This window comes from Dryobates pubescens, chromosome 4, assembly GCF_014839835.1.
Source record: "Dryobates pubescens isolate bDryPub1 chromosome 4, bDryPub1.pri, whole genome shotgun sequence".
Taxonomy (NCBI): Eukaryota; Metazoa; Chordata; class Aves; order Piciformes; family Picidae; genus Dryobates; species Dryobates pubescens.
In genome coordinates this window covers 653,094-678,106 of record NC_071615.1, presented here as the reverse complement: position 1 = coordinate 678,106, position 25,013 = coordinate 653,094, and the positions used below count along the sequence as shown (strand labels likewise).

At 62.6% G+C, this 25,013-nt stretch overlaps 2 protein-coding genes across 2 annotated transcripts; both read left to right on the top strand.

Annotated features, from left to right (window-relative positions):
• Positions 1 to 4,184: 4,184 nt before the first annotated feature.
• On the top strand, positions 4,185 to 16,242 carry LOC104297395 (uncharacterized). Its single transcript, XM_054180224.1, has 12 exons — positions 4,185 to 4,240; positions 6,034 to 6,156; positions 6,520 to 6,675; positions 9,854 to 9,907; positions 10,805 to 11,001; positions 11,861 to 11,937; positions 12,209 to 12,319; positions 13,270 to 13,356; positions 13,769 to 13,876; positions 14,491 to 14,612; positions 14,795 to 14,915; positions 16,165 to 16,242. Exons 2-12 carry the CDS (start codon positions 6,056 to 6,058, stop codon positions 16,240 to 16,242), a joined length of 1,212 nt encoding a protein of 403 aa, XP_054036199.1. The 5' UTR covers positions 4,185 to 4,240; positions 6,034 to 6,055.
• Positions 16,243 to 22,582: 6,340 nt separating this feature from the next.
• Positions 22,583 to 24,034, top strand: GNG13 (G protein subunit gamma 13). The gene is made up of 2 exons (XM_009896591.2): positions 22,583 to 22,731; positions 23,896 to 24,034. The coding sequence occupies exons 1-2, from the start codon at positions 22,634 to 22,636 to the stop codon at positions 23,999 to 24,001; spliced, it is 204 nt and encodes a 67-aa protein (XP_009894893.1). The 5' UTR covers positions 22,583 to 22,633; the 3' UTR covers positions 24,002 to 24,034.
• The last annotated feature ends 979 nt before the right edge of the window (positions 24,035 to 25,013 follow it).

Below are 25,013 nucleotides of genomic sequence, written 5' to 3'. Positions count from 1 at the left end.
TCCTCAAGTGAGGACTGCTGTCCCATGGTAGCCTCCAGGGGACTGAAGCAGCAGCAGGAGTTGGCCTCCTGTAGCAAAATATTTAGAGACCAAGTTCTTATTGCTTCTAACAATCCAAGCCCAAGTGTTTGAGGGGCTGATAAGCAGCTCTGGCTCCTGCCCTGCCACCACAGCTGCTAAGAGCACAGCTGTGTGCCTGACCTGCTGCTGCCCTCCTTGGGTGCTGCCAGCAGCCCCACAGCCAGGCTGCTGCTGCCCTCCTTGGGTGCTGCCAGCAGCCCCACAGCCAGGCTGCTGCTGCCCTCCTTGGGTGCTGCCAGCAGCCCCACAGCCAGGCTGCTGCTGCCCTCCTTGGGTGCTGCCAGCAGCCCCACAGCCAGGCTGCTGCTGCCCTCCTTGGGTGCTGCCAGCAGCCCCACAGCCAGGCTGCTGCTGCCCTCCTTGGGTGCTGCCAGCAGCCCCACAGCCAGGCTGCTCTCCTCTGTCGCTTGTTTCACAAACAGCTTCTTGTTCCCCCTGCAGGCGAGCGGAAAGCGACACCTGCTCCCCGCTGGGCAGGAACGCCGAGGTCTGCAACCAGTGCTACTGCTACATCTGTGACAAGCTGGCCTCTGAGGTGAGCAGGGCAGCTTGGAGGTGCTGATGGGAGGAGGTTCTGCTGCTCTGCTCTGGGGAGCCCTCTCCTGCAGGGCTGTGCCCAGCTCTGGGGCCCTCAGCACAGGAAGGGCCTGGAGCTGATGGAGCAGGGCCAGAGCAGAGCCAGGAAAATGCTCAGGGGGTTGGAGCAGCTCTGCTGGCTGGCTGGAGAGATAGAAGGAAAGAATGCTGGACAGACCTCTGCTGTGAGGACAGGCTGAGGGAGCTGGGGCTCTGCAGCCTGCAGGAGAGAAGGCTCCAGGCAGACCTCACAGCAGCCTGCCAGGACCTGAAGGGCTGCAGGAAGGCTGCAGAGGGACTGCTCCCAAAGGGCTGCAGGGACAGGAGCAGAGGCAATGGTTTGGAATGAGAGCAGAGCAGATTGAGATTGGATGTGAGGAACAAGTTCTGCCCCAGGAGGCTGCTGGAACACTGCAGCAGGTTGCCCAGGGAGGTGGCTGAGGCTCCAAGCCTGGAGCTGTTCAAGGTGAGGCTGGAGAGGGCTCTGAGCAGCCTGCCCCAGGGGAGGATGTCCCTGCTGGCTGCTGTCCAGGGTGAGCTCTGCAGGTCCCTTCCAGCCCAAACCCTTGTGTGGTTCTCAAGCACACCCAAGGAACCAGTGATGCCTGAGATTTGGTGAGCTGATCACCTCTCCTGAACAAGATCTGCTTCCCAGTGCTCCTGTGAGTGCAGTCAGCAGCTGAGGCTGTCTCCTGCAGTCCAGGCAGAACTCACTGGATGTCAGCAGCTGTCCCCTGGCTGCCTCAGGCACATGGGGTGTTCCATGGCATCAGATTTACAGGATGCCAGCTTGCAGGGGACCCCAAGGGTCCTTGCTGGCCCAACCTTCTGGTCTGCTGCTCCCTGCACCAGCCAGCCAGCAGACTGCAGCTGCTTGCCCTGCCCAGGGGAGGGGCTGGGTGGCTGGGGCTGGTTTGGGCTTTGTTGGCGTTAGGTAAGCTTGGAACTGTAAACAGGTTTGGGCTGAAAGGCTTTGCTGGTTTCCCAGGGGGAGGTTGCCAGCCTGGAGTGGCTCTGTCAGGTGCTGAGGGGGAGGGTGAATGGCTGTGCTCTTTGTGTGTCATACCCCAACCCCTGTGGCTGTGGCCAGCTGTGCACAGCTCGGCCTGGGCTGGAGCCCTCCCCTCGGCCGGGCGCCGCCTGCCCCCTCGGGTCTCTGCTCCCCGCCTGAGCTGCTCTCTCCGTGTCTGGGCTGGGGTTCTGTTTGGGATTCATGCCTGCCTTGTGCCAACAGTGCCAGAGCTGGACCAGGCCTTCCCTGTGCCACTGCAATGCCCACCACAAGAGCAGGTTCTGGAAGGAGCAGCGGGCCGTGGCCCTGGCCGGGGTCCTGACCATGTTCCGCCTGGAGCTCGCCGACATCGACGCAGAGCTCCGCCACGGGGGTAGGTGCCTGGCCCTGGCCTGACTCCTGGGGCTGCCTGCCTCCTGTGGGCCACACTCAGGAGCTCACAGCATGGCTTGGGCTGGAACAAGCCTCCTGCTCCCAGCTCTCCCTTCCCCGAGGCCACGTGGCTCACAGCCTCGTGCAGCCTGGTCCTGGCTGCTTCCGGGAGCCCCCAGCTTCTCTGGGCAGCCTGGGCCAGTGTCCCACCAGCCTCAGAGTCAAGAGCTTCTTCCTAATGGCCAGCCTAAATCTCCCCTGCTCTAGTCTCAAACCACTCCCCCTGTTCCTATCACCACAAGCCCTTCCCACAAGTCCCTCTGCAGCTCTCCTGTAACCACCTCCAGGTACTGGAGGGCTGCTCTAAGGTCTCCCTGGGGCCCTCTCTCCTCCAGGCTGAGCAGCCCCAGCTCTCAGGCTGCCTTTGGAGGAGAGGCACTTCAGCTTTGTGATGTGTTTTGTGGCACTTCTGGAGCCTCCAGCAGATCCACATCCTTCTTGTGCTGGGGCTGCAGAGCTGGGCACTGCTCCAGGTGCCCAAGAGCAGAGTGGCAACTCTCCTTCTGAAGGCTTTGGAGTCTACTGATGGTAGCAGCTTGCTGTGGCTGCTCCTTCTGGGCCATGCCCTGAGCAGACACAGGTCCAGTTGTGTGTTTCCTGCTTTCCTTCCTCTGGAGGAAGCAGCAGAGCTTTTGTGGCCAAGAGAGAGCAGTGCAGCTGCCTTGGTGCATGCTTTGCATGGACACTGTGGGCTCTTGGTGCCTCGTAGCTGAATAGCCATCAGGAGAAGCAGCACGAGTGACACCAACAACACTTCCACATCTCTCTGCTTCCTTAGGAAATCTTCTACTAAAATTCATCCAGGAGCTTTCTGTGGAGTACAATAAATACCTGGCTGGAGAAAGAAGGGATTCCAGACACCAGGAGTGCTTCTGCCTCCCCAGGCTGCCTCCTGGGAAGTGCAATGTCTGCAGGTCCCGCAGCACAGAGGTGGTGTACAGGTGAGTGACAGCAGAGCTCAGCTGCCAGCAGCATGTGCTGCTCACTGGGGCTTGGATTTGCTTCATCAGCTGATGTGACTCCAAATCCTGGCACCTGAGCTGGCAGAGACCCAGTGGAGAGGACTTGCTTGGCCAGGGGGCTGCTAACTTGCAGCTGAATGTTGTCTGCACAGCCCTTCAGTGCATCTTACATGCAGCTTGCAGTGGTTGATTTTGCTGGGCAGGACACTTGATAATGTCCCCTGGCACTGGGAGCTGGGAAAGCAGAAAGGTCAGGCCCTTAGTTGTGCTAACTTGGGCAAAGGCCTCTGGCTTAGCTTGTGGATTCTCCTCCAGGAGAGGCAAGTCTCCTTCAGAGCTGGCTCTGAAGCCCCAGAGTGCCCATGGCTGCCTCATCTGTGAGGTTCCAGCACTGCAGGCCCTCTAAAGCTGGCTTCACTTCCTCAGGTATTCTGGAGTCTTTGCACTGGTGTCAAGATTCCTCAACCAGGCAGAAAGAGAGAGTCCTAAAGCTGCTGCTGTGATGTTTCTGGGAGCAGCTAAGGAGATAGCAGGCCATAAGGACCCTGCTCTGTAAGTATCCAGCTCCACAGCTGGTGTCTAATCTTCTGTTGTGTCTTGGAGGGAGGAACCTAAGGGAGAGAGCTCTGCTGTTTCCCTTCATGAGGGGTAAGGGCAGTGGGAAGATCACAGCCCTGGCTGTGAGGAAGAAATTCTTCCCAGTGGGGGAGGCTCTGGCACAGGCTGCCCTGGGAGGCTGGGGCTGCCCCCTCCCTGGAGGTGTTCAAGGCCAGGCTGGATGAGGCCTTGGGCAGCCTGGGCTGGTGGGAGGGGTCCCTGCCCCTGGCAGGGGTTGGGGCTGGAGGAGCTTTCAGGTCCCTTCCAAGCCTTGGATTCTCTGATCCAGGCTGCCTGGGGCAGGGCAAGGTGCTTCAGGAGCTGCTTCAGGAGCTGCTGCATGGCAGGTCTCACGCCAGACTCTGCTTTGAGGACCTGCTCCTTCTCTTTGGGAGCATTCTGAGCAGCACAAGAGCTGCCTGTGCTTTCTGAGGAGGAGCTTGCCTTGCACAGCTGAGCAGAGGGCAGAGGCAGGAGCCAAGCCACAGCTGAACCTTGCTCTCCTTCCTCCCCTCAGAAGCTGGCAGAACCTTCGCCTCCCTGAGTCGCTGAAGATTGCTGTCCCCTGCCTGCTGCAGAGGTGAGAGCTGTGCTGAGGGGCAGTGCCAGGGGCTGCATGTGGCATGCATGGCACCCTGCTTCTCTTCACAGGCCTGGAGAAAGAGCTCCTAAAAGCCCACAGTGAATGTGCCCAGGTGTGTCAGCCTGCTGGCAGCAGCCTCAGGAGCTCTCTGAGGTGGAGCACAGCCCCACTGCACTCCTGGGCCCTGTGTGAGCACAGGCAGCCTGCTGCTGCTGCCTGCTGCTGGGCAGCAAGAGGCAGAGGGATAGGCAAGCATGGAGCCATCAGCCTGCCAGCAAGGAGCTCAGGTTCTGCAGCTGCAAACTACAAATCAGAGCTGCTCAGCAGCTCTGTCAGTGTCAGTCCCCTCCAGGGGCAGGCAAGGCAGCACCTTCCTGCCCCATTTAGAGCCCCAGCAGCACTCAAGCCCTTCTTGACTGCCCCAGAGGAGAGGAACTGGCTGGGGAACCCGGGGCCAAGGAGCTGGATTGCTTCTGCAGCATCATCCAGGAGTGTTCTGGAAGGGCAGAGCAGAAGGTAGTGTGAGGCAGCTGCTCAGGGCTTGTAACCCAGAGAATCAGTAGTGTCTCCTGAAGGTCCCAACAGCAGCTTGTGCTCCCCCAGAGTGGAGAGTCAGGGATGTGACACAGTGAAGGTCCCCAGAGGCTGATGCAGGACATGAAGCTCCCTTGGCTTCCTTTCTCATTTTAGCTTTGCAGTTCACCTTCAGCCCCAAACCCACTTGCAGCAGGACATGCAGGAGCTGACTCTCCTGAGGAGAACTCAAAACCCAGTTCCATATTCTCAGCTCTGACTTGAAACACAGGAGAGCTGTCCCCTCAGTCCTGTGTTCCTCTTCAGCCTGAATGGCCTGGACTTCCCTTAGAGCATCCCAGGGCTGGAGGGGACCCAAGGCTCAGCCAGACCCAAGCCCCCTGCCATGGCCAGGGGCACCTCACACCACAGCAGGCTGCTCACAGCCACCTCCAGCCTGGCTGCAAACACCTCCAGGCAGGAGGCTTCCACCACCTCCCTGGGCAGCCTGTGCCAGGCTCTCACCACCCTCATGGGGAACAGCTTCTTCCTCACAGCCAATCTACATCTCCCCACTTCTAGTTCTGCTCCATCCCCCCCAGTCCTATCCCTCCCTGACACCCTCAGAAGTCCCTCCCCAGCTATCTTGGAGCCCCCTGCAGCTCCTGCAAGGCCACAATTAGGTCTCCTGGGAGCCTTCTCCTCTCCAGCCTGCACAACCCCAACTCCCTCAGGCTGTGCTCACAGCAGAGCAGCTCCAGCCCTCTGCTCCTCCTCCTGGCCCTGCTCTGGACACCTTCCAGCCCCTCCAGAACTGGCCCCAGAGCTGCAGCTGTGGGCTCAGCAGAGGGCAGAGTCCCCTCCCTGGCCCTGCTGCCCACACTTCTGCTGCTTACCTCCAAAAGAACAGCAGAGGAACTGTTTCTGCTTCCTCCCACTTTGGAGTGAGCTCAGTGGCAGGGGGGTTGAGGCTGAGGTGGTTTCACAAGCTGAGCTCTCAGGCTGCTTCGTGCTGCTGCAGTGAACACTGCCTGGGAGCCTCTGGATCAAAAGTGAAGCCCCCAGAGCCTTGGTTTCACTGCAGCTGAAGCTGTCCCAGTGCTGCTAGCCACTGCCCATCTTGAAGCAGAGCTGTGAGCAGGGCCAAGCCAGGTGCCATTAACCCCCCAGCCAAACACCCTCAGCTGCCTTCCCAGGGGACTTAAGCAGCTCAGCAGCAGCTCAGTCCCCTGGAGGAGACTTTGAGTTCCTTGTGTTGTTGGCTCTCTCCAAAGCAGAATCACAACCAAGCTGCAGAGGATGCTGGTGCTCTGTGACTTCCCCAAGAGCCTGTATGAGAAGTTTGTTGCTTTCTTCCAGTACATCTCACTCCCATGCCACTGCTTTGGCTTCTCCAACAGGTATGTGCTGCCCCCCAGGGCCTGGGGTTGGTTTGTGGCTGCTTTGTGTTTGTCCTGCAGGAAACCTCTGCCCAGGGGGGCTGTGGCTGTCCTCTCCCTGGAGGTGCTCAGGGCCAGGCTGGATGAGGCCCTGAGCAGCCTGTGCTGGGGGCAGGGGTCCCTGCCCCTGGCAGGGGGCTGGGGCTGGGTGAGCTCTGGGCTCCCTCCCAACCCAGACTGTTCTGTGCCTCTTGCCTGACCCTTCCCCTCTTTCCTTTTCCCCTCTCCCCTGCAGGGCCTCCCTGGCAGGCCCTCTGCTCCTCAGAGGCAGGGAGCTGCCCCCCAGAGGCAGCCTCAGCTCAGGGGCTCTGTCTGTGCTTGCAGCCTGAACGTGGTGCCCTGGGACCACGTCTCCCTGACCACGGTGCTGAGAGGCCAGAACCTCACCGGGCAGAGGACACAGAAGGGGAGGAAAACCTTCCTGTGGGAGGCCCTGCCTGTGATAGAGGCTCGAGTGGAGAGGCTGCTGGGCAGGAAGAGGTAAGGTGGCTCTGGCTCTGGGCTGGCACCCCCCAGGGGAGGAGCTCAGCACCTGCCTGCACTGCAGGCTCTGCCTCACAGCTCCCAGAGCTCTGGGTGGGGAGGCAGTGCCACAAGGCACACTGGGAGCTGCTCCTGCCCTTTGCTGCTCACCTGCATCACAGAAGCAGCCAGGTTGGGAAAGACCTCAGAGGTCATCAAGTCCAACCTGACATCTCCTGACAGCTAACCCCTGGCCCCAGGTGCCACATCCAAGCCTTTCTGAGCCCCTGCAGGGCTGGGGACTCCACCAGCTCCCTGGCAGCACATCCCAGTGGCCAATTCCTCCTGCTGGGAAGAACTTTCTCCTCACCTCCAGCCTCCCTGCAGGCTGTCCCTGCCCCTTGCTGCCTACCCAGGGGGCTCAGTAGCTTCTTGCAGCTTTTCAAGGCAGACCCAAGGCCTCTGAACACTTCAGGAGCAGAAGAGACTTGAAGTGAGAGGTTGATTTGCTTCTGTCACCACAGCAGCTTTTAGGTGTGGATGGTTCAAACAAGGTCAGGCCAGGTGGGGGGCAGCAAAACACTCCTCCCCTTCTGGTCCCTGGATCTTCAGAGGGCTGTGTTCTGAGCACTGCAGGTCACTCAGAGAATGAAACTGGGAGGCAGTCTCCTGCTCTGCCTTGCCAGGGGCCAGAGAGGAGCTGTGGGTGGCTGCTTGGAGCTCTGTCTCCTTCTGCCCCTTGTGTTTCTTGCCCAGAATCTCCTGGGGAGGAGAAGCTTCTGTGCTGCTTCCTGGCTTGTCAGTGTGTGACTGAGCTGTGTGGCTGTGCAGCTCCTTGCTGCCCTGCTCAGCTCTGTGCTTCCTGGCTTGTCAGTGTGTGACTGAGCTGTGTGGCTGTGCAGCTCCTTGCTGCCCTGCTCAGCCCTGTGCTTCCTGGCTTGTCAGTGTGTGACTGAGCTGTGTGGCCCTGCAGCTCCTTGCTGCCCTGCTCAGCCCTGTGCTTCCTGGCTTGTCAGTGTGTGACTGAGCTGTGTGGCTGTGCAGCTCCTTGCTGCCCTCTCAGCTCTGTGCTTCCTGGCTTGTCAGTGTGTGACTGAGCTGTGTGGCCCTGCAGCTCCTTGCTGCCCTCTCAGCTCTGTGCTTCCTGGCTTGTCAGTGTGTGACTGAGCTGTGTGGCTGTGCAGCTCCTTGCTGCCCTGCTCAGCTCTGTGCTTCCTGGCTTGTCAGTGTGTGACTGAGCTGTGTGGCTGTGCAGCTCCTTGCTGCCCTCTCAGCTCTGTGCTTCCTGGCTTGTCAGTGTGTGACTGAGCTGTGTGGCTGTGCAGCTCCTTGCTGCCCTCTCAGCTCTGTGCTTCCTGGCTTGTCAGTGTGTGACTGAGCTGTGTGGCTGTGCAGCTCCTTGCTGCCCTGCTCAGCTCTGTGCTTCCTGGCTTGTCAGTGTGTGACTGAGCTGTGTGGCCCTGCAGCTCCTTGCTGCCCTGCTCAGCCCTGTGCTTCCTGGCTTGTCAGTGTGTGACTGAGCTGTGTGGCCCTGCAGCTCCTTGCTGCCCTGCTCAGCTCTGTGCTTCCTGGCTTGTCAGTGTGTGACTGAGCTGTGTGGCTGTGCAGCTCCTTGCTGCCCTCTCAGCTCTGTGCTTCCTGGCTTGTCAGTGTGTGACTGAGCTGTGTGGCCCTGCAGCTCCTTGCTGCCCTGCTCAGCCCTGTGCTTCCTGGCTTGTCAGTGTGTGACTGAGCTGTGTGGCTGTGCAGCTCCTTGCTGCCCTGCTCAGCTCTGTGCTTCCTGGCTTGTCAGTGTGTGACTGAGCTGTGTGGCCCTGCAGCTCCTTGCTGCCCTCTCAGCCCTGTGCTTCCTGGCTTGTCAGTGTGTGACTGAGCTGTGTGGCTGTGCAGCTCCTTGCTGCCCTCTCAGCTCTGTGCTTCCTGGCTTGTCAGTGTGTGACTGAGCTGTGTGGCTGTGCAGCTCCTTGCTGCCCTCTCAGCTCTGTGCTTCCTGGCTTGTCAGTGTGTGACTGAGCTGTGTGGCTGTGCAGCTCCTTGCTGCCCTCTCAGCTCTGTGCTTCCTGGCTTGTCAGTGTGTGACTGAGCTGTGTGGCCCTGCAGCTCCTTGCTGCCCTGCTCAGCTCTGTGCTTCCTGGCTTGTCAGTGTGTGACTGAGCTGTGTGGCCCTGCAGCTCCTTGCTGCCCTCTCAGCCCTGTGCTTCCTGGCTTGTCAGTGTGTGACTGAGCTGTGTGGCTGTGCAGCTCCTTGCTGCCCTCTCAGCTCTGTGCTTCCTGGCTTGTCAGTGTGTGACTGAGCTGTGTGGCTGTGCAGCTCCTTGCTGCCCTCTCAGCTCTGTGCTTCCTGGCTTGTCAGTGTGTGACTGAGCTGTGTGGCCCTGCAGCTCCTTGCTGCCCTCTCAGCTCTGTGCTTCCTGGCTTGTCAGTGTGTGACTGAGCTGTGTGGCCCTGCAGCTCCTTGCTGCCCTGCTCAGCTCTGTGCTTCCTGGCTTGTCAGTGTGTGACTGAGCTGTGTGGCCCTGCAGCTCCTTGCTGCCCTGCTCAGCTCTGTGCTTCCTGGCTTGTCAGTGTGTGACTGAGCTGTGTGGCCCTGCAGCTCCTTGCTGCCCTCTCAGCCCTGTGCTTCCTGGCTTGTCAGTGTGTGACTGAGCTGTGTGGCCCTGCAGCTCCTTGCTGCCCTGCTCAGCTCTGTGCTTCCTGGCTTGTCAGTGTGTGACTGAGCTGTGTGGCTGTGCAGCTCCTTGCTGCCCTGCTCAGCCCTGTGCTTCCTGGCTTGTCAGTGTGTGACTGAGCTGTGTGGCTGTGCAGCTCCTTGCTGCCCTGCTCAGCCCTGTGCTTCCTGGCTTGTCAGTGTGTGACTGAGCTGTGTGGCTGTGCAGCTCCTTGCTGCCCTGCTCAGCCCTGTGCTTCCTGGCTTGTCAGTGTGTGACTGAGCTGTGTGGCTGTGCAGCTCCTTGCTGCCCTCTCAGCTCTGTGCTTCCTGGCTTGTCAGTGTGTGACTGAGCTGTGTGGCTGTGCAGCTCCTTGCTGCCCTCTCAGCTCTGTGCTTCCTGGCTTGTCAGTGTGTGACTGAGCTGTGTGGCCCTGCAGCTCCTTGCTGCCCTCTCAGCTCTGTGCTTCCTGGCTTGTCAGTGTGTGACTGAGCTGTGTGGCCCTGCAGCTCCTTGCTCCCCCCTCAGCCTCTCCTCTTCCTCCCCAGCTACAAGGAGGTCGTTCGCTACCTGCGGGCGGTGAAGTGCAGCGACACCAACGGGTGAGTGCTGCTCCCCCCCTGCTCAGTGCTGCCTTGCCTGTGGCTCTGCAGCCTGCCCTGGAGTGGAGCTGAAAGCAGCAGGGTTTGGCAGCTGCTTGCTGAGTGGGAGCAGTGTTGCACTGATGCCTGCCCCCTCGGCTGGGGCCGGTGCTCAGCCAGTCAGAGCTCTGCTTCCCTGCTGCAGGACTCTCAGGGAGGTGGAGTTCAAACCCCTGGGTCACAGAGGGGGTGGAGTGGGAAGGGACCCCTGGAGGTCAAGTCCAGCCCCCTGCCAAGGCAGGTTCAGCTGGAGGAGGTCACACAGGAGCACATCCAGGCAGGTTTGCAATGCCTGATGGAGGCTCAGCACCCCTCTGGGCTGCCTGCCCCAGGGCTCCATCACCTTTAGAACCACAGAGCTGGCAGGGCTGGAAGGGACCCCAAGGCCCAGCCAGCTCCAACCCCCTGCCATGGGCAGGGACACCTCACACCACAGCAGGTTGCTCCCAGCCCCCTCCAGCCTGGCTGCAAACACCTCCAGGGCTGAGGCTGCCACCATCTTTAAAGGTTTCCTCCTCATGTTGAGGTGGGACCTCTGTGTTCCACCTTGTGCCCCTTGCCCTGTCACTGGGCACCACTGAGCAAGGCCTGGTCCCATCCTGCTGACCCCCACCCTGTAGGTATTGATCAGCACTGATCAGATCCCCCTCAGGCTGCTCCTCCAGGCCCCAATCCTCTCAGCCTCTCCTCACCAGGGAGCTGCTGCAGTGCCCTCAGCATCTCTGCAGCCCCCTCCAGCCTGTCCTTGGGCCAGGCAGCCCAGCAGCAGGCACAGTGGCCCAGGTGTGCCCTCAGCAGGGCAGGGGAGGCAGGGAGGAGAGGCTGCCTGGGGCTCACTGCACTCCTGCTGCCCTGCAGGCTGCGAGAGCTCCGAGACAAGATCCCTTTCTACCTGTGCAAGGCTGGGGACTTCCTGGATGCTGCCCACTCCCTGCTCTTCCCTGTCAGCAGCCTGGCCTGCTGCACTGCCTGCAGGATCACTCACTACCACTTTGAGATCTACCTGAAGATCTTCAGGACAGGCAGTGTCCCTGCTGGGAATGACATCCTGGACTGTGGGCTCTGGAGTGCAGTTGGCAAGTCTCTGCTGGGGGGTTGCCTGGGGTTAGGCCTTCACTGAACAGCTCCCAGGCTAGCAGTGGCCTGGGGGACCTGAAGCCAGCTGCAGAGGGGCCAGGCTAAAGGAGGCTGCATGACACTGGGCAGGAAGGAGGCCTTGTGGCTGAGCACACAGGGACCAGTGATGTGATGCTGCCCCTTGGCTCTGCTCTCACAGCCCCTGCCTCAAGGCCTGCCCCCAGCTCTAGTGCCCCACTGGAAGGAGGCCACTGAGCCACTGGGGCAGGGCCAGAGGAGGCCATGAGGGTGATCAGAGGCTGGAGCACCTCTGCTGTGGGGGCAGGCTGAGAGGGATGGGGCTGTTCAGGCTGGAGAAGAGAGGGCTCCAGGGAGACCTTAGCACAGCCTTCCAGTGCCTGAAGGGGGCTCCAGGAGAGCTGGGGAGGGACTTGGGACAAGGGCTGCAGTGCCAGGGTGAGGGAAGATGGCTTTGAGCTGGCAGAGGGGAGACTGAGACTGGAGAGGAGGAAGAAATTGTTGAGTGAGGCTGGGGAGGCCCTGGGGAGACTCTGGCACAGGCTGCCCAGGGAGGCTGGGGCTGCCCCCTCCCTGGAGGTGTTCAGGGCCAGGCTGGATGAGGCCCTGAGCAGCCTGGGCTGGGGGGAGGGGTCCCTGCCCCTGGCAGGGGGTTGGAGCTGGAGGAGCTTTCAGGTCCCTTCCAGCCTAACCCATTCCAGGCCTCTGTGCTTTGTTGCTGTGTGTCAGGGGTCTGGGCAGCCAGCCCCTGGGCAGCCAGCCCCTGGGCTGTGCTCCCCCTGGAGCTGTGCAGTGTGATGTGGCATTGTTCTCTTGCAGGCCCTCCCCTGAAGGATGGAGTTCTACTGAAGCAGGCTCTGAAGCTGCTCTACAGCAGTGCCTTGCTCTACAGGAATGTGAGTCTGGGCACAGGCTGCTGGGGCCCCTCAGGGAGCTCTTTGCTGGGAGCAGCTTGCCCAGAGAGGTTGTGGATTCCTCAGCCCTGGCAGTGTCCAAGGCCAGGCAGGATGAGGCCCTGAGCAGCCTGGGCTGGTGGGAGGGGTCCCTGCCCAGGGCAGGGGCTTGGAGCTGGCTGAGCTTTGAGCTGCCTTCCAAGCCAGCCATGCTGTGGCTGTGGCTGAGCTGCTCTCTGCAGCCCTGACTCCAAACCACTCTGCTGTGTTTCAGCCCAAATGCTGGAGCTCCCTCATCATGGTGCTGGGCAGCAGCAGTCTGCTGGAGAACAATGGGCACCTGCAGCCCCTGTCCCTGAAGGAGCCCCCCCTCGACTTCCAGGAGGTAGGTGACAGACTGCTGAGGGGGGAGAGTGCTGCCTGGGGCTGAAACAGGAGCTCACTCCCTCTGTGGCCATTGCCTTGCTCCTCTGGATGCTGAGGGTGGCTTCCCAGGCCCTCCCCAGGGCTCCTGTGGGATCTGCCAGGCAGGGCCCTTGGCAAGAGGCTGTGGTGCAGCAGGGCTCAGTGCAGGTGGAGTGCAGCAGGGCAAAGAGAGCAGCAGCAGAAAGCCCAAGCAAAAGCCCAGGTTAGCTCTGCTGCAGCCCAGGGCCTGGCTCTGTGCCCTCCTGGGGAGAGGCAGCAGGCAGCAGAACTCAGTGCAGTGTGCTCAGAGAGCCCCTGCCTGGCTGCTTCACAGGAGCAGAAAGAGCTCTGCAAAGTCAGAGTGAGGAGGTGGTTGTGTGCTGTGACTTGCTTGGTGCTGCAGCCTCAGCTTCCCTGCTCTGCAGAGCTCAGCACCCACCCAAGCCAGGCTGGCAGCAGGGGGCTCAGGCCAGGCTGAGGGAGCTGGGGCTGTGCAGCCTGCAGGAGAGAAGGCTCCAGGCAGACCTCACAGCAGCCTGCCAGGACCTGAAGGGCTGCAGGAAGGCTGCAGAGGGACTGCTCCCAAAGGGCTGCAGGGACAGGAGCAGAGGCAATGGTTTGGAATGAGAGCAGAGCAGATTGAGATTGGATGTGAGGAACAAGTTCTGCCCCAGGAGGCTGCTGGAACACTGCAGCAGGTTGCCCAGGGAGGTGGCTGAGGCTCCAAGCCTGGAGCTGTTCAAGGTGAGGCTGGAGAGGGCTCTGAGCAACCTGCCCCAGGGGAGGATGTCCCTGCTGGCTGCTGTCCAGGGTGAGCTCTGCAGGTCCCTTCCAGCCCAAACCCTGCTGTGCCTCTGGAGGAGCTCTGGGGCCCTGCCTGGCCTCTGCAGGGCCTTTGTGCAGCCTTTACCTGGCACTGCTCTCTTGCAGGCTGTGCTGGCTGTCAGTGGTGGCCTGCTGGAGGAGCTGAAAGCCAGAGTCAGTGTTTCCTTCTGCCCTGCAATTTTCTCCTCTCCTGTAAGTGTGCAAGGAGGAAATTCTCCTCCTGGTGTTGCTGTGCCTGGAGGTACAGCAGGGGAAGCAGCTGAGGCACTGTGAAGGCTTCTGGGAGTGAGGAGAGTGCTGAGAGCTGCCTGGGGATGGATCCTGCTGCTGCCTGGGGGGGTTTGCTCTCAGGGAGTCACACTTAGCTTTCCCTTCATGCCTGTGGCTCTTGTCTGCCCCTCTGATTCTCCTGCTGTGGTGGGCTGAGAGCTCTGCAGGCAGGAGGATTCTGCCCTGGCCCTCCCAGGCTTCCTGGGGGTCTCTCACTGGCAGCCAACCTTTCTGACTGGGGGGGTGGCAGCTCAGTGCTGCCTGGAGGGGCTTCAGTGGAGAAGTGGTGGGAGAATGGACTTCAATGTCTGCTCCCTGCTGTCTCTTCCTGCAGCTGCACCATGAGGCTTGTCTGATCCTTGCAGTGCAAGCAGTCCAGCAGATGCTGCTCTCTGACCTGCCTTACTTGACTTCCTTCCTGGAGATAGCTCTGGCCTTTGGGGTGAGTCCTGAGCTGAGAGCAAGTGATGAGCAAACTGTGCAGCACCAGCTTGGAGCCTGTGTCCCACAGCAGCAGCAGGAGCAGGCCCAGGGCAGGCCATGAAGGTGGTCAGGGGGCTGGAGCACATCCCCTGTGGGGACAGGCTGAGAGAGCTGGGACTCTTCAGCCTGGAGAAGAGAAGGCTCCAGGGAGCCCTTAGAGCAGCTGCCAGGGTTTGGAGTGGGCTACAGCAGAGCTGGGGAGGGACTTTGGGCCCAGGCTTGAGCTGATGGCTTCAGAGGGCAGACTGCTGCTTGAGGTCAGGCCTCAGGAAGCAGCTCTCCCCCACGAGGGTGCTGAGGCACTGGGGCAGGCTGCCAGGCAAGCCTGAAGGTGTTCAAGGCCAGGCTGGATGTGGCCTTGGGCAAACCTGACTGGCAGGAGGTGTCCCTGCCCAGGGCAGGGGAGTTGCAACTGGAAGGTCTTCCAGGTGCCTCCCACCCCCAACCACTCTGTGGGTCTCAGGCACACTGAGCTTGGCTTTGCTCCCCTCCAGCTGTGGCCTCTCAGTCTGTGCTGGTCTGCAGTGCCTGGCACTCCCCTCCCCTCAGCAGTCTCCCTGTGTCACTCCCCAGAACAACTTCTGGGCCCTGAGGCTGCTGCTGAACCACCTCTGCTGTGATGAGCACATCCTGCATGGCACTGTCACCCTGCTTGTGAGAGACCTGAGCCTTCAGAAGGCCCCAATGCTAAAGCTGTGAGTACCCTGCTGCTGCCTGTGGGCACAGCTCTGCAGCAGGAGCACCAGCAGAGGCTCAGCCCTTGGCTCTGTGAAAGCAGCCAGCCCAGGGCTCTGGGTGAGTCCAGGGTGCCAAGGAGCTGCTGGGGTCCATGGGAGAGCTGCCTCTGAGCAGCTCTGCTCTGCTTTGTGTTGCTTAGGTGGCAAAACCTGGGTCCCCAGTATGTGGGTGAGTTCCTCTGCCTGTTCCTGACCTGCAGGCATAAGAAGATGCAATCCATTGGCCTCTGTGCCCTCAACATCATCACAGAGAACCTCCAGGTGTAAGTCTGACTCTTCAGCACAGCCAGGGAGAAGTCCTTGTGCTGCAGCACTGCTGCTGGTGTCTCCTAAGAACAGGCTCAGCTCAGCTTTGGCTTTGACTCTTCCCTGGGCTGGTATTCCAGTGCCTGGGGGGCTGCAGGAAGGCTGCAGAGGGACTGTTCCCAAAGGCCTGCAGGGACAGGACAGGGGGCAGGGGTTTGCCATGGGAGCAGAGCAGACTGAGATTGGGTGTTGGGAACAAGTTCTGCCCCAGGAGGCTGCTGGGGACAGGGCTGTGAGCAGCCTGCTCCAGGGGGGGATGTCCCTGCTGCCTGCAGGGGTTGGACTGGGTGAGCTCTGGAGCCCATTCTGTCTCTGTCTGCTTTGTGAGGCCTGGCAGTGCTCCAGCAGTGATCCAGGAGGACCTAATGACACCCTGCTCGTTGAGCTCTGCCCTGCTGCAGTGTGCATCAGCTGCTGGAGCCTTGGGAAGCTGAAGGGAGCTGCTGGGTTAGCTGCTTTGGAAGGCTTGGAGGAGTGCAGGGCTGGGGCTGGGGCTGGGGCTGGGGCTGGGGCTGGGGCTGGGGCTGGGGCAGGTCTGTCCCTGCCTGGGCAGAGGAGTAAGCTCTGTGTCTCTCTTTCAGGTGTCCCTGGGCAAAGCATCTCTCAAACTTCTTCCACAATGCAGTGAGTGTCTCTGGCTCAGCATTCCACCCCCAAGTGCAGCTCTGGCAGCTGCTGCTGAGCCCCTGGGGTCACAGGGTTGGTCTGGCTGCAAGAGGCCTTCGAGAGCTTGGAGCCCAACACTCCCAGCCCTGGGGTGAAGCCAAGGCCCTCAGCAGCACAGCCCTCTGGCTTTTGGGCTTGGGGAGTCAGCCACCCCCCTGGGCAGCCTGGGCCAGGGGGGGATGAAATTGTTCCTCATGGCCAACCTGAACCTCCCCTGGGCACCTTGAGGCTGTTTCCTCTTGCCCTGTCAGCCCAAACCTGATCCCAGAGTGGCCTCAGCAGTGTGGAGCACAGGGGACCATCAGTGCCCTGTCCTGCTGGCCACAGCACTGCTGCCCCAGGGCTGGGCAAGGGCTGCCAGTGCCCATCCCCTGTGAAGGCACCACCTGGGACACCAGGACCAGACTGCTCCTGGCAGTGCCATGGAAGGTTTGGGGTGGAAGGGACCTCCACAGGCCATCCATGCCAGCCCCCCCAGGCAGCAGGGACAGCCTGGAAGGCCTGCAGCAGGCTAACTAAGGTTTCTTTCTCTGCCCAGGGCCTGAGGAACCTGCCCCTTGGCAGCACAGCTCACCAGGAGGTCTCCAAGTTCATGAACATCTTTGAGCAGCAGTAGCCTTGGGCCACACCCTCAGGAGGAGCTGATCCTTTCAGTGCCTTTGGGTTGGGTTTGCTTTGATCTGGAGAAGTCTTCCTTCTGCTTTGGTTGTCCTCTCCAAAGAGACCCCAGCTGGACACAGACTGGAGGCAAGCCCCAGCTGGGCTCCCAGGGGCTGTGCCAGGGCAGGGGCTGTGCCAGGGCAGGGGCTGTGCCAGGGCAGGGGCTGTGCCAGGGCAGGGGCTGTGCCTGGGCAGGGGCTGTGCCTGGGCAGGGCTGTGCTGGCAGCTCTGCAGGCCCCTGGGTGAAGCTGCTGCTTCCAGGCTCACTTGCCTTTGGCAAAGCCAGTCTCCAGAGATGCTGATGGAGGAGACAGGCCCAGGGATGGAGTGGGCAGCACCACCAGCCTCTGGTCCTGCTGTGTGCTCCAGATGTGCTGCCTCTGCCCAGCTGTGCCTCTGTGAGAGCCGCTTGCACAGCCCCTGCTGGGCAGCAGTCAGAGGACAGAGGCCACTCCTGAGGCCAGAGGCTGGAGACTGGAAGCTTCCTTCCTCCTTCCAAGGAGGCAGACCCAGGAGCTCCTGCAGCACACAGCTGCCTTTGTCCTGGTTTCCCAGGGGCTGGGCTGCTGTCCTGAGCAGCTGGCCCAGGCTGCTGCTGGGCACTCTGAGCCTCTCCAGCCCTGGCTGCAAGTGTGGAAGTGAACTCTGGAGCTGCTGGAGGGAGAAATGTGCCAAGCCTGGCTTCTGCTCACCTTTGCCTCGCTGTGACACCAAACTGACTCAAGGGGGGGAGGAATATTATGGGATTCATTGTATTTTGCACATGGAAGGCTCTCAGTGGCTGCTGCAGCTTCTCCTGGCTAAGCTCTGTTCCTGTCCCAGGCTTTCTGCAGGACTCTGCCTGTCTCCAAAGCAACACAGCATTAAAGCTCCAGAGGACTGATTTCCCTTCTTGGGAGCTCTGCTTGGGCCTGCTCTGGGGTTTGGTTTCTCCTTGTTTCCAGGGGGTGCTGTACCTTCTCTCATGCTCTACCCACCAGCAGCCAGGGCCAGCAGAGGTCAGAAGTCTGCTGGTGGGGATCTGCTGGGCAGCAGGGCTTGGCCATGCTGTACTTCTGAGGCTGCTCTCTGCTGGCTCCTTCTGAGGTGCTTCCAGCATCTTCCTCTGACCACCTCCTTCCCACCTCATCTGCCTGAGCAGCAGAAGATGGACCTGGTGGAACTGGGTCCAAAGGAGAGCCACAGACTTCATCAGGGGCTTGGAGCAGCTCTGCCCCAAGGACAGCTGAGGGAGCTGGGGGTGAGCAGCCTGCAGGAGAGAAGGTTCCAGGCAGACCTCACAGCAGCCTGCCAGGACCTGAAGGGCTGCAGGAAGGCTGCAGAGGGACTGTTCCTAAAGGGCTGCAGGGACAGGAGCAGAGGCAATGGTTTGAAATGAGAGCAGAGCAGATTGAGATTGGATGTGAGGAACAAGTTCTGCCCCAGGAGGCTGCTGGAAGGTTGCCCAGGGAGGTGGCTGAGGCTCCCTGCCTGGAGCTGTTCAAGGTGAGGCTGGAGAGGGCTCTGGGCAGCCTGCCCCAGGGGAGGATGTCCCTGCTGCCTGCAGGCCTTGGAGCTACAACACCTTGGGAGGTCCCTTCCAACCCAAACCACTCTGTGATTTTCCTGTAGCTAATGCTAAATGTTTCATGTAGGGGAAGGCCTCCCCTGGAGCTCTGGGGGGGGAAGGCCTCCCCTGGAGCTCTGGGGGGGGAAGGCCTCCCCTGGAGCTCCGTGTGAGGCCTCCCCTGAGCTCTGTGCTTGGCTGGGGCCAGGGCTTGGCCAGGCAGGTTAGGGATTAGTCAGCTGCTGTGGAAAACATCTTCCTGCTGCCCTGAGACTCTGACTTGGCTAACCCCAGAGGTAGACTGGAGGCTGAGCTCTGCTTTGCTCCAGGGATGAGTGAGACCAAGAGAGCTCATTAACAATTGAGCAGAAGCTGGGCACCTGGAGCTCTTCAGCAAACACAACTCTGCTGTTCTAGCAACTGGCTGCCCAGCTGCTGCTGCCAGGAGAAGCCCAACAGCTGCAGGTGAGTGCCTGCTCCAGAGCAGCCTTGCCTCTGAACACAGCCAGTGCTCGGTGCTCTGAGGGGCTGGGAGGGGAAGACCATCCCCTGAGCCAGGAGCCTGCTGTGCCTGCCCTGCCTGTGCTCAGCAGCCAGTGTCTGCTGCTGGGGCAGGGAGCTCCTGCACTCCCTGCTCAGCTTCTGAGGCTGGAGGGAGCTGTTCCCCGCTGCTGCTAACACCCTGTGGCTCTCCCTGCCCTGCTCCGTGGGGCTCAGTGGGGGCTGAGCTGGGACAGCCAGGCTGAGCTCTCCCCAGAGCTGGACAGAAGGGAGGGAGAGGACAGCTCAGTGTCTCGGCCACAGGGTGAGACTGGATCTGGGCAAGGAAAGGGGGGGGAGGGAGCCCCTAGAGCCCCTAGCCATGGAGCCAGGGGTGAAGGACAGGACCCCCCCAGCCCTGCTGCCTCTGCCTGTGTTCTGCTTCCCACCCTCAGCTGAGCGACCTGGGACGGTGCTGAACCACTTCTGCCAAGGACAGCAATCGACCTCCTCCCTGAGCTGCTCCCTTTGCAGTGTGCAGCAGGGAGCAGAGCTCCAGAGAGAGCCACAAATAGCAGCGGCGCTGAGGGCAGCCCTCTGCCGCCTGGGGAGGCTCTGGGGGGCTGGGGGCTGCTGCTGCGGTGGGCCCTGACCTGCAGGTGCCAGCCCTGGGTCCTGGGCAGCACAGCAGCAGCTTCTTTGTCACACACAGCATCCCTTCCACAGCGTTCCGGCAGGGGGGAGGCTGGAAGGCTCCTCTGGAGCTCATCCACTCCCCTTGCTCTGCTGCAGGCTCTCAGCCCCAGGGCTCTCAGCCTCTGCTCCTCCCAGAGCTGCTCCAGGGCCCTCTGCAGCCTCCCCTGGCCTCTCCCCAGCAGTTCTCTCTCTGGGCTCCCCAGTTCAGTACAGAGCTGGGCACAGTCCTCCTCCTGGCAGAGCAGAGGAGCAGAAGCTGCCTCAGCCTGCCGGCCACACTCTTCCCCCACCCCAGGCCTCCACTGCCCTTCCTGCCCCTGAGGGCACCTTGCTGCCTCCTGGGGCACTTCTTGTCCCCCAGCACTCCCAGCTGCTGCTCCCCAGAGCTGCTCCCCAGCTGTACTGCTTCGGGAGGTTGTTTCTCCCCAGGGGCAGGACCCTGTCCCTGAGGTTCCCTCCTGCTCCCCTCTCCAGCCTGCCCAGGTGCCCCTGCCTGGCAGCACAGCCTGGCAAGCTCCCCCCAGCCGAGTTCATCATCCCTGCCAGGGGAGCTCCTCTTGCCCTCCTGTTGGACAGCAGTGAGGAGGAGGAGGCGACTCAGCCCCCAGCTCCCCTGGGCCAGGAAGGAGGGGTGCTCCTCCTGCTGCCCCCCAGCCCAAAATAGCCTCTTTTAATAACTGGGCTAAGCAAGGTCCAGCCCCAGCTGGTTCCTGGCTGCCAGATGAACAGATGGCAACAGCCATTAATATTGCAGCCCTCCAGGGGTTCATCAGTCCTTAATCTCCCGAGCTGGGGGGGTGGCTGAGGCAGACCCTGACAGCTGCCAGGGCCAGCTCCCTCCTCAGCCCCCCAAAGGCTTCACAGCATCCCAGTATGGAGGGAGAGGGAAGGGACCTCTGGGGGCCAGCCAGTCCAAGCCCTGCTCCAGCAGGGCACCCACAGCAGCTTGCCCAGGGGCACAGTGCCCAGGGGGGGTTGGAAGCTCTCCAGAGGAGACTCCACAGCCTCTCTGGGCAGCCTGCTCCAGGCTCCAGCAGCCTCACACCAAAGAAGTTTGGTAGATGTCATCTTGGACCTCCTTGGGCATGACACAGCTCCCTGCCAGCACCAAAGAGCTCACCAGCAGCAGCCTCTGCTTGCAGGAGCAAGGGGCTGGATGGAGCCCACCTCACATCCAGGACTGGTATTGATGGTGGCTCCTGCTGCTGCTGCTGGCCCCACTCAGGCCCTCCCCAGGGGCATCTCCTGGCCACCCCCAGCCTCGCCTGGAGGCAGCAGGGGGGAGTGTGGCTGATGTCAGGCAAGATGTGGTCAGCCTTGGCTATCTCTGAGCTCACTCCTAGGAGCTGGTGGCTTTTGGAGCAGGGGGAGCATGTCCTGGGCTGTGCCCCCCCAGCAGCCCCAGGGATCTGTGCAGCACAGAAGTGGTGAGGCAGTGGCAGTGCCACCATGGGTAGGGCAGGGCTGGAGCAGCCTCAGGCTGTGGCTGCAGTGGGCTCAGGGCTTGGCCACGAAGAGCTCCATTGATCCCTGGCCAAGAGCCAGGTTCCAACATCCTCCCCTGGAGAAGGAGGGAGGAACAGTGGCTCCAGGAGGCTGCTGGGGAGGCTCTTAAGGACATTGATCACCTGAGGAGGCCAAGGGCTGGGAGAGGAGCCCAGCCCAGCACCATCCTGATCTCAGCATCTGCTTGGTGCAGAGGCTTTGCCTGTGCCCAGGTCGATGTTGTGGGGCACCAGCATGGGAGAGATGGGGCTGGTGCTGTGATGCCCTGAAGGCTTCCTGGGAGAGCCAGCCCCTAGCTCCATCTTCTGGAGCTGTGTCCCCTGGATGCCTCCAGCTGCAGCACCAGAGAGCAGGGCCAGAGAAGGGCAATGGAGCTGGGGAAGGGTCTGGAGAGCAGGGCTGGGGAGGAGCAGCTGAGGGAGCTGGAGGAGAGGAGGCCGAGGGGAGACCTCCTTGCTCTCTGCAGCACCCTGAGAGGAGGCTGGAGCCAGGTGGGGGCTGTCTTTAATCAGCCTTCACCCCTCCCTCTCAGTCACTCCCCATGACTGTGCCATTGCTCTCTGCCCCTCCTGCCCTCCACCTGCTGCATTTCCAGTCCCCAACTGCTCACCTTTTGCCCTCAGCTTTTCCCTTGCCCCCCTTTTCTTAGCTAACTTCTTCTCAGGTGCCCTCTCCCCTCCTCCCCTCCCTTCCCCGGCCAGCAGGAAGAAGTCTGAGACGGTCCGGGGGTGGCTGGGTTTGGCAGGGACGCAGGCAGGGACACCATCAGTGCTGCGGGGATGCAGGCAGCAGTAAGGACCTCCCTGGGGGGCTGCTGTGTCCCACTACATGTTCCCGCCCCAGCCTACCCCCAGCTTGGGTCCCTTAGGGCCCCGGGGCTGCGGCCGTGCCCCCGTTCCGGCAGCCGCGGGTACCAGGACGCTGCCTCCATCCCGGGCGCTCGGCGGAGCCAAATCCCGGGAGAGCAGCGGGGGGTGGGGGTGGGCAGGACGCTCCCATTATCCGGCTCCTGCCGTGCTGGAGGCAGCTGGAGCAGCCTTGCATTAATAGATTAGAGAGAGGCTTTGGGCTGGGCACCAGCGAGGGCAGAGCTGGCAGCGTGGGCAAGGCCAGGGACACTCCGACGCTGCGCAGGGACGCGGCCACCGGCTCCGGGCTGACACCGTCCCCGGCAGAGGTAAGCGGAAGGCTCAGCCACGGCGCTGGGCTGCTGCTGGGGTGGCCGGGGCGGGCACGGGGGTGCTGGTCCTCTCTGCCTCCAAAGGAGCCCCCAGCAGGCACCAGAGCCCGAGCGAGGCCGGGCTGGGGGGCAGGGGGTGCTGGGTGCTTGTCCTTCTCCTGAGGCTGGCTGGTGCTCCAAGGGCTGCTCCGCGGGGAAGCTGGACTGGGGCAGCCCCAGCTGGGACTGGGTCTGTGCCTCCCCCAGCCCTTGCCCTGGGGGGCAGGATGGGACCTGTGGGCGCCCTTGGTGTTCAGCCACCCCAGGCGCGAGGTGCTGCTGCTGGGTGCTGCCCTCCGCCTGCTGCAGGGTCTGGGGTCAGGGGAAGGATCCTTTGTGAGCAGCACAGGGAGCTGGGGGCTCACAGGAGGCCTCATGGCTCAGCTGCTGTGCCTCAGTTTCCCCACTGTGCACATCCCCAGCAGCACAGCTGGGGCAGGCAGGGGCAGGGTGCTTTGTCTTGCTCCCCAGATCCATGGGAGCCCTTTCCAGAGCTCTACCCAGCCTGAAATCCCTCCTGGCCCCAGCTCGTGGCCAGGCAGAAGGATGGACACCTTCCCAAGCCCCACACTGCCTCTGGGTGCTCTGTGCCTTGCTCCATTCAAATTGCAGTCAAATGTGGCCAGGTCCTTGGGTTTTGCATGCCCCAGGGGCACAGCACAGCTCCCCCCCCCGTGCCCAGCTGGCCCCACAGCCTGCAGGTAAGTGCAGACATTGCCTCAGGAGAACAGCCCCAAGAGCTCCAGGAGCGAGGATGGAAACCTCCCTGGCAGCACAGGAGGACCCTGCAGCAGCCTCTCCTTGGGGGTGCAGAGCTGTGCAGGGCCAGGGCAGGATGAGGCCATGGGACGTGGCACCAATGTCCTCCTCTGCAGCCCCCCAGAGCTCCCAGCTGCTGCCATGGACGAGTGGGACCTGCCCCAGTGGAAGAAGGAGGTGGAGAGCCTGAAGTACCAACTGGCCTACAAGAGGGAGATGTCCTCCAAGACAATCCCTGAGTGAGTGGCTGCCCACCCAGCTCCCACCCTGCCCCTACCCAGCTCCCACCCAGCTCCCACCCTGCTCCCACCCAGCTCCCACCCAGCTCCCACCCTGCCCCTACCCTGCTCCCACCCTGCTCCCACCCAGCTCCCACCCTGCCCCTACCCAGCTCCCACCCTGCCCCCACCCTGCTCCCACCCAGCTCCCACCCTGCCCCTACCCAGCTCCCACCCTGCCCCTACCCTGCTCCCACCCAGCTCCCACCCTGCTCCCACCCAGCTCCCACCCTGCCCCTACCCTGCCCCCACCCTGCCCCTACCCAGCTCCCACCCTGCCCCTACCCAGCTCCCACCCTGCTCCCACCCAGCTCCCACCCTGCTCCCACCCAGCTCCCACCCTGCCCCTACCCAGCTCCCACCCAGCTCCCACCCTGCCCCTACCCTGCTCCCACCCAGCTCCCACCCAGCTCCCACCCTGCCCCTACCCTGCTCCCACCCAGCTCCCACCCAGCTCCCACCCTGCCCCTACCCTGCTCCCACCCTGCCCCTACCCAGCTCCCACCCAGCTCCCACCCTGCCCCTACCCTGCTCCCACCCAGCTCCCACCCAGCTCCCACCCTGCCCCTACCCTGCTCCTACCCAGCTCCCACCCAGCTCCCACCCTGCCCCTACCCTGCTCCCACCCTGCCCCTACCCAGCTCCCACCCAGCTCCCACCCTGCCCCTACCCAGCTCCCACCCAGCTCCCACCCTGCTGGGGAGGAGCAGCTGAGGGAGCTGGGGGTGTCCAGGCTGAGGGAGACCTCCTTGCTCTCTGCAGCTCCCTGGGGGGAGGCTGGAGCCGGGGGGGGTTGGGCTCTGCTCCCCAGTAGTTGTGAGGGGAACTGGCCTCAAACTGTGCCAGGGGAGGGCCAGGTTGGGCATGAGGAACAATTCCTTTGCTGCCAGAGTGGTCAGGGGCTGGCAGAGGCTGCCCAGGGAGGTGGTGGAGTCCCCATGCCTGGAGGTGTCCCAGAGCCCTGTGGCCATGGAACCCGCGGCCAGGGGCTGTGGCCAGGGTGGTGCTGGGCTGGGGCTGGGCTGGGTGGTCCTGGAGCTCTTTCCCCACCCGAACAACTCTGACTCTACAAAGTGCTTCCTGCACCCCCGCGGGGCTGGGGCTGTGCCCACCCCTCCCCCCCAGGTTCGTCAAGTGGATCGAGGACGGCATCCCAGAAGATCCCTTCTTGAACCCAGAGCTGATGAAGAACAATCCCTGGGTGGAGAAAGGCAAATGCAGCATCCTGTGAGGGCTCAGCACCCCGCTCAGCACCGCCGCCTGCGCCCCCGGGCTGAACGCTCCTTTGTAGTAGTTGGCTTCCCACGGAGCAGCTGAACCCAGCCCCTGCCGCCCCCAGCCCCTGCCCGCCCCCAGCCCCTGCCGTCCCCAGCCCCTGCCGCCCCGAGCCCCTGCCGCCCCGAGCCCCCTGCCGCCCCCAGCCCCCTGCCGCCCGGAGCCCCTGCCCCTGCCGCCCCGAGCCCCTGCCCGTCCCCAGCCCCTGCCGCCCCCAGCCCCCTGCCGCCCCCAGCCCCTTCCGCCCCCAGCCCCTGCCCGCCCCCAGCCCCTGCCCGCCCCGAGCCCCTGCCCGCCCCGAGCCCCTTCCGCCCCCAGCCCCTGCCGCCCCCAGCCCCTGCCGCCCCCAGCCCCCTGCCGCCCCCAGCCCCTGCCGCCCCGAGCCCCTGCCCGCCCCCAGCCCCTTCCGCCCCCAGCCCCTGCCGCCCCGAGCCCCCTGCCGCCCCCAGCCCCTGCCACCCCGAGCCCCTTCCGCCCCCAGCCCCTGCCGCCCCCAGCCCCCTGCCGCCCCCAGCCCCTGCCGCCCCCAGCCCCTTCCGCCCCCAGCCCGGGCCCGCCCCGAGCCCCTGCCGCCCCCCGCCCCTGCCGCCCCCAGCCGCCGCTTGCAGTGGAAGTGTTGCTGTTTCACCGGGAGGGGCCCTGGGGACCCCCCCGGAGGGGCTGGGGGTTAGGAACAGCAAAGCCTCCCCCGGGGCCGAGCTGCAGTTTCCCGCTGCAGCCTCTGCCCCAGGGAGCGAGGCTGAGCCTGAGCTTGGGAAGGGCAACAGCAACAGAAGCAATCCCCAGGCTTTTCTAAGGGAAGATTTTCAGCACCTTGAGATCCTTTTGTACCAGGGGGGAGAGCACTCTGCAGCCCCCCCGCTGCAGCACAGCACCTGCAGCTTTTACCTGAAATAAAGGAGCAGCACTTGGCCTTGCTCGGGGGCTGCTCGGGGGCTGGGTTGGGGCTGGGTTGATGTTGGTTTGGG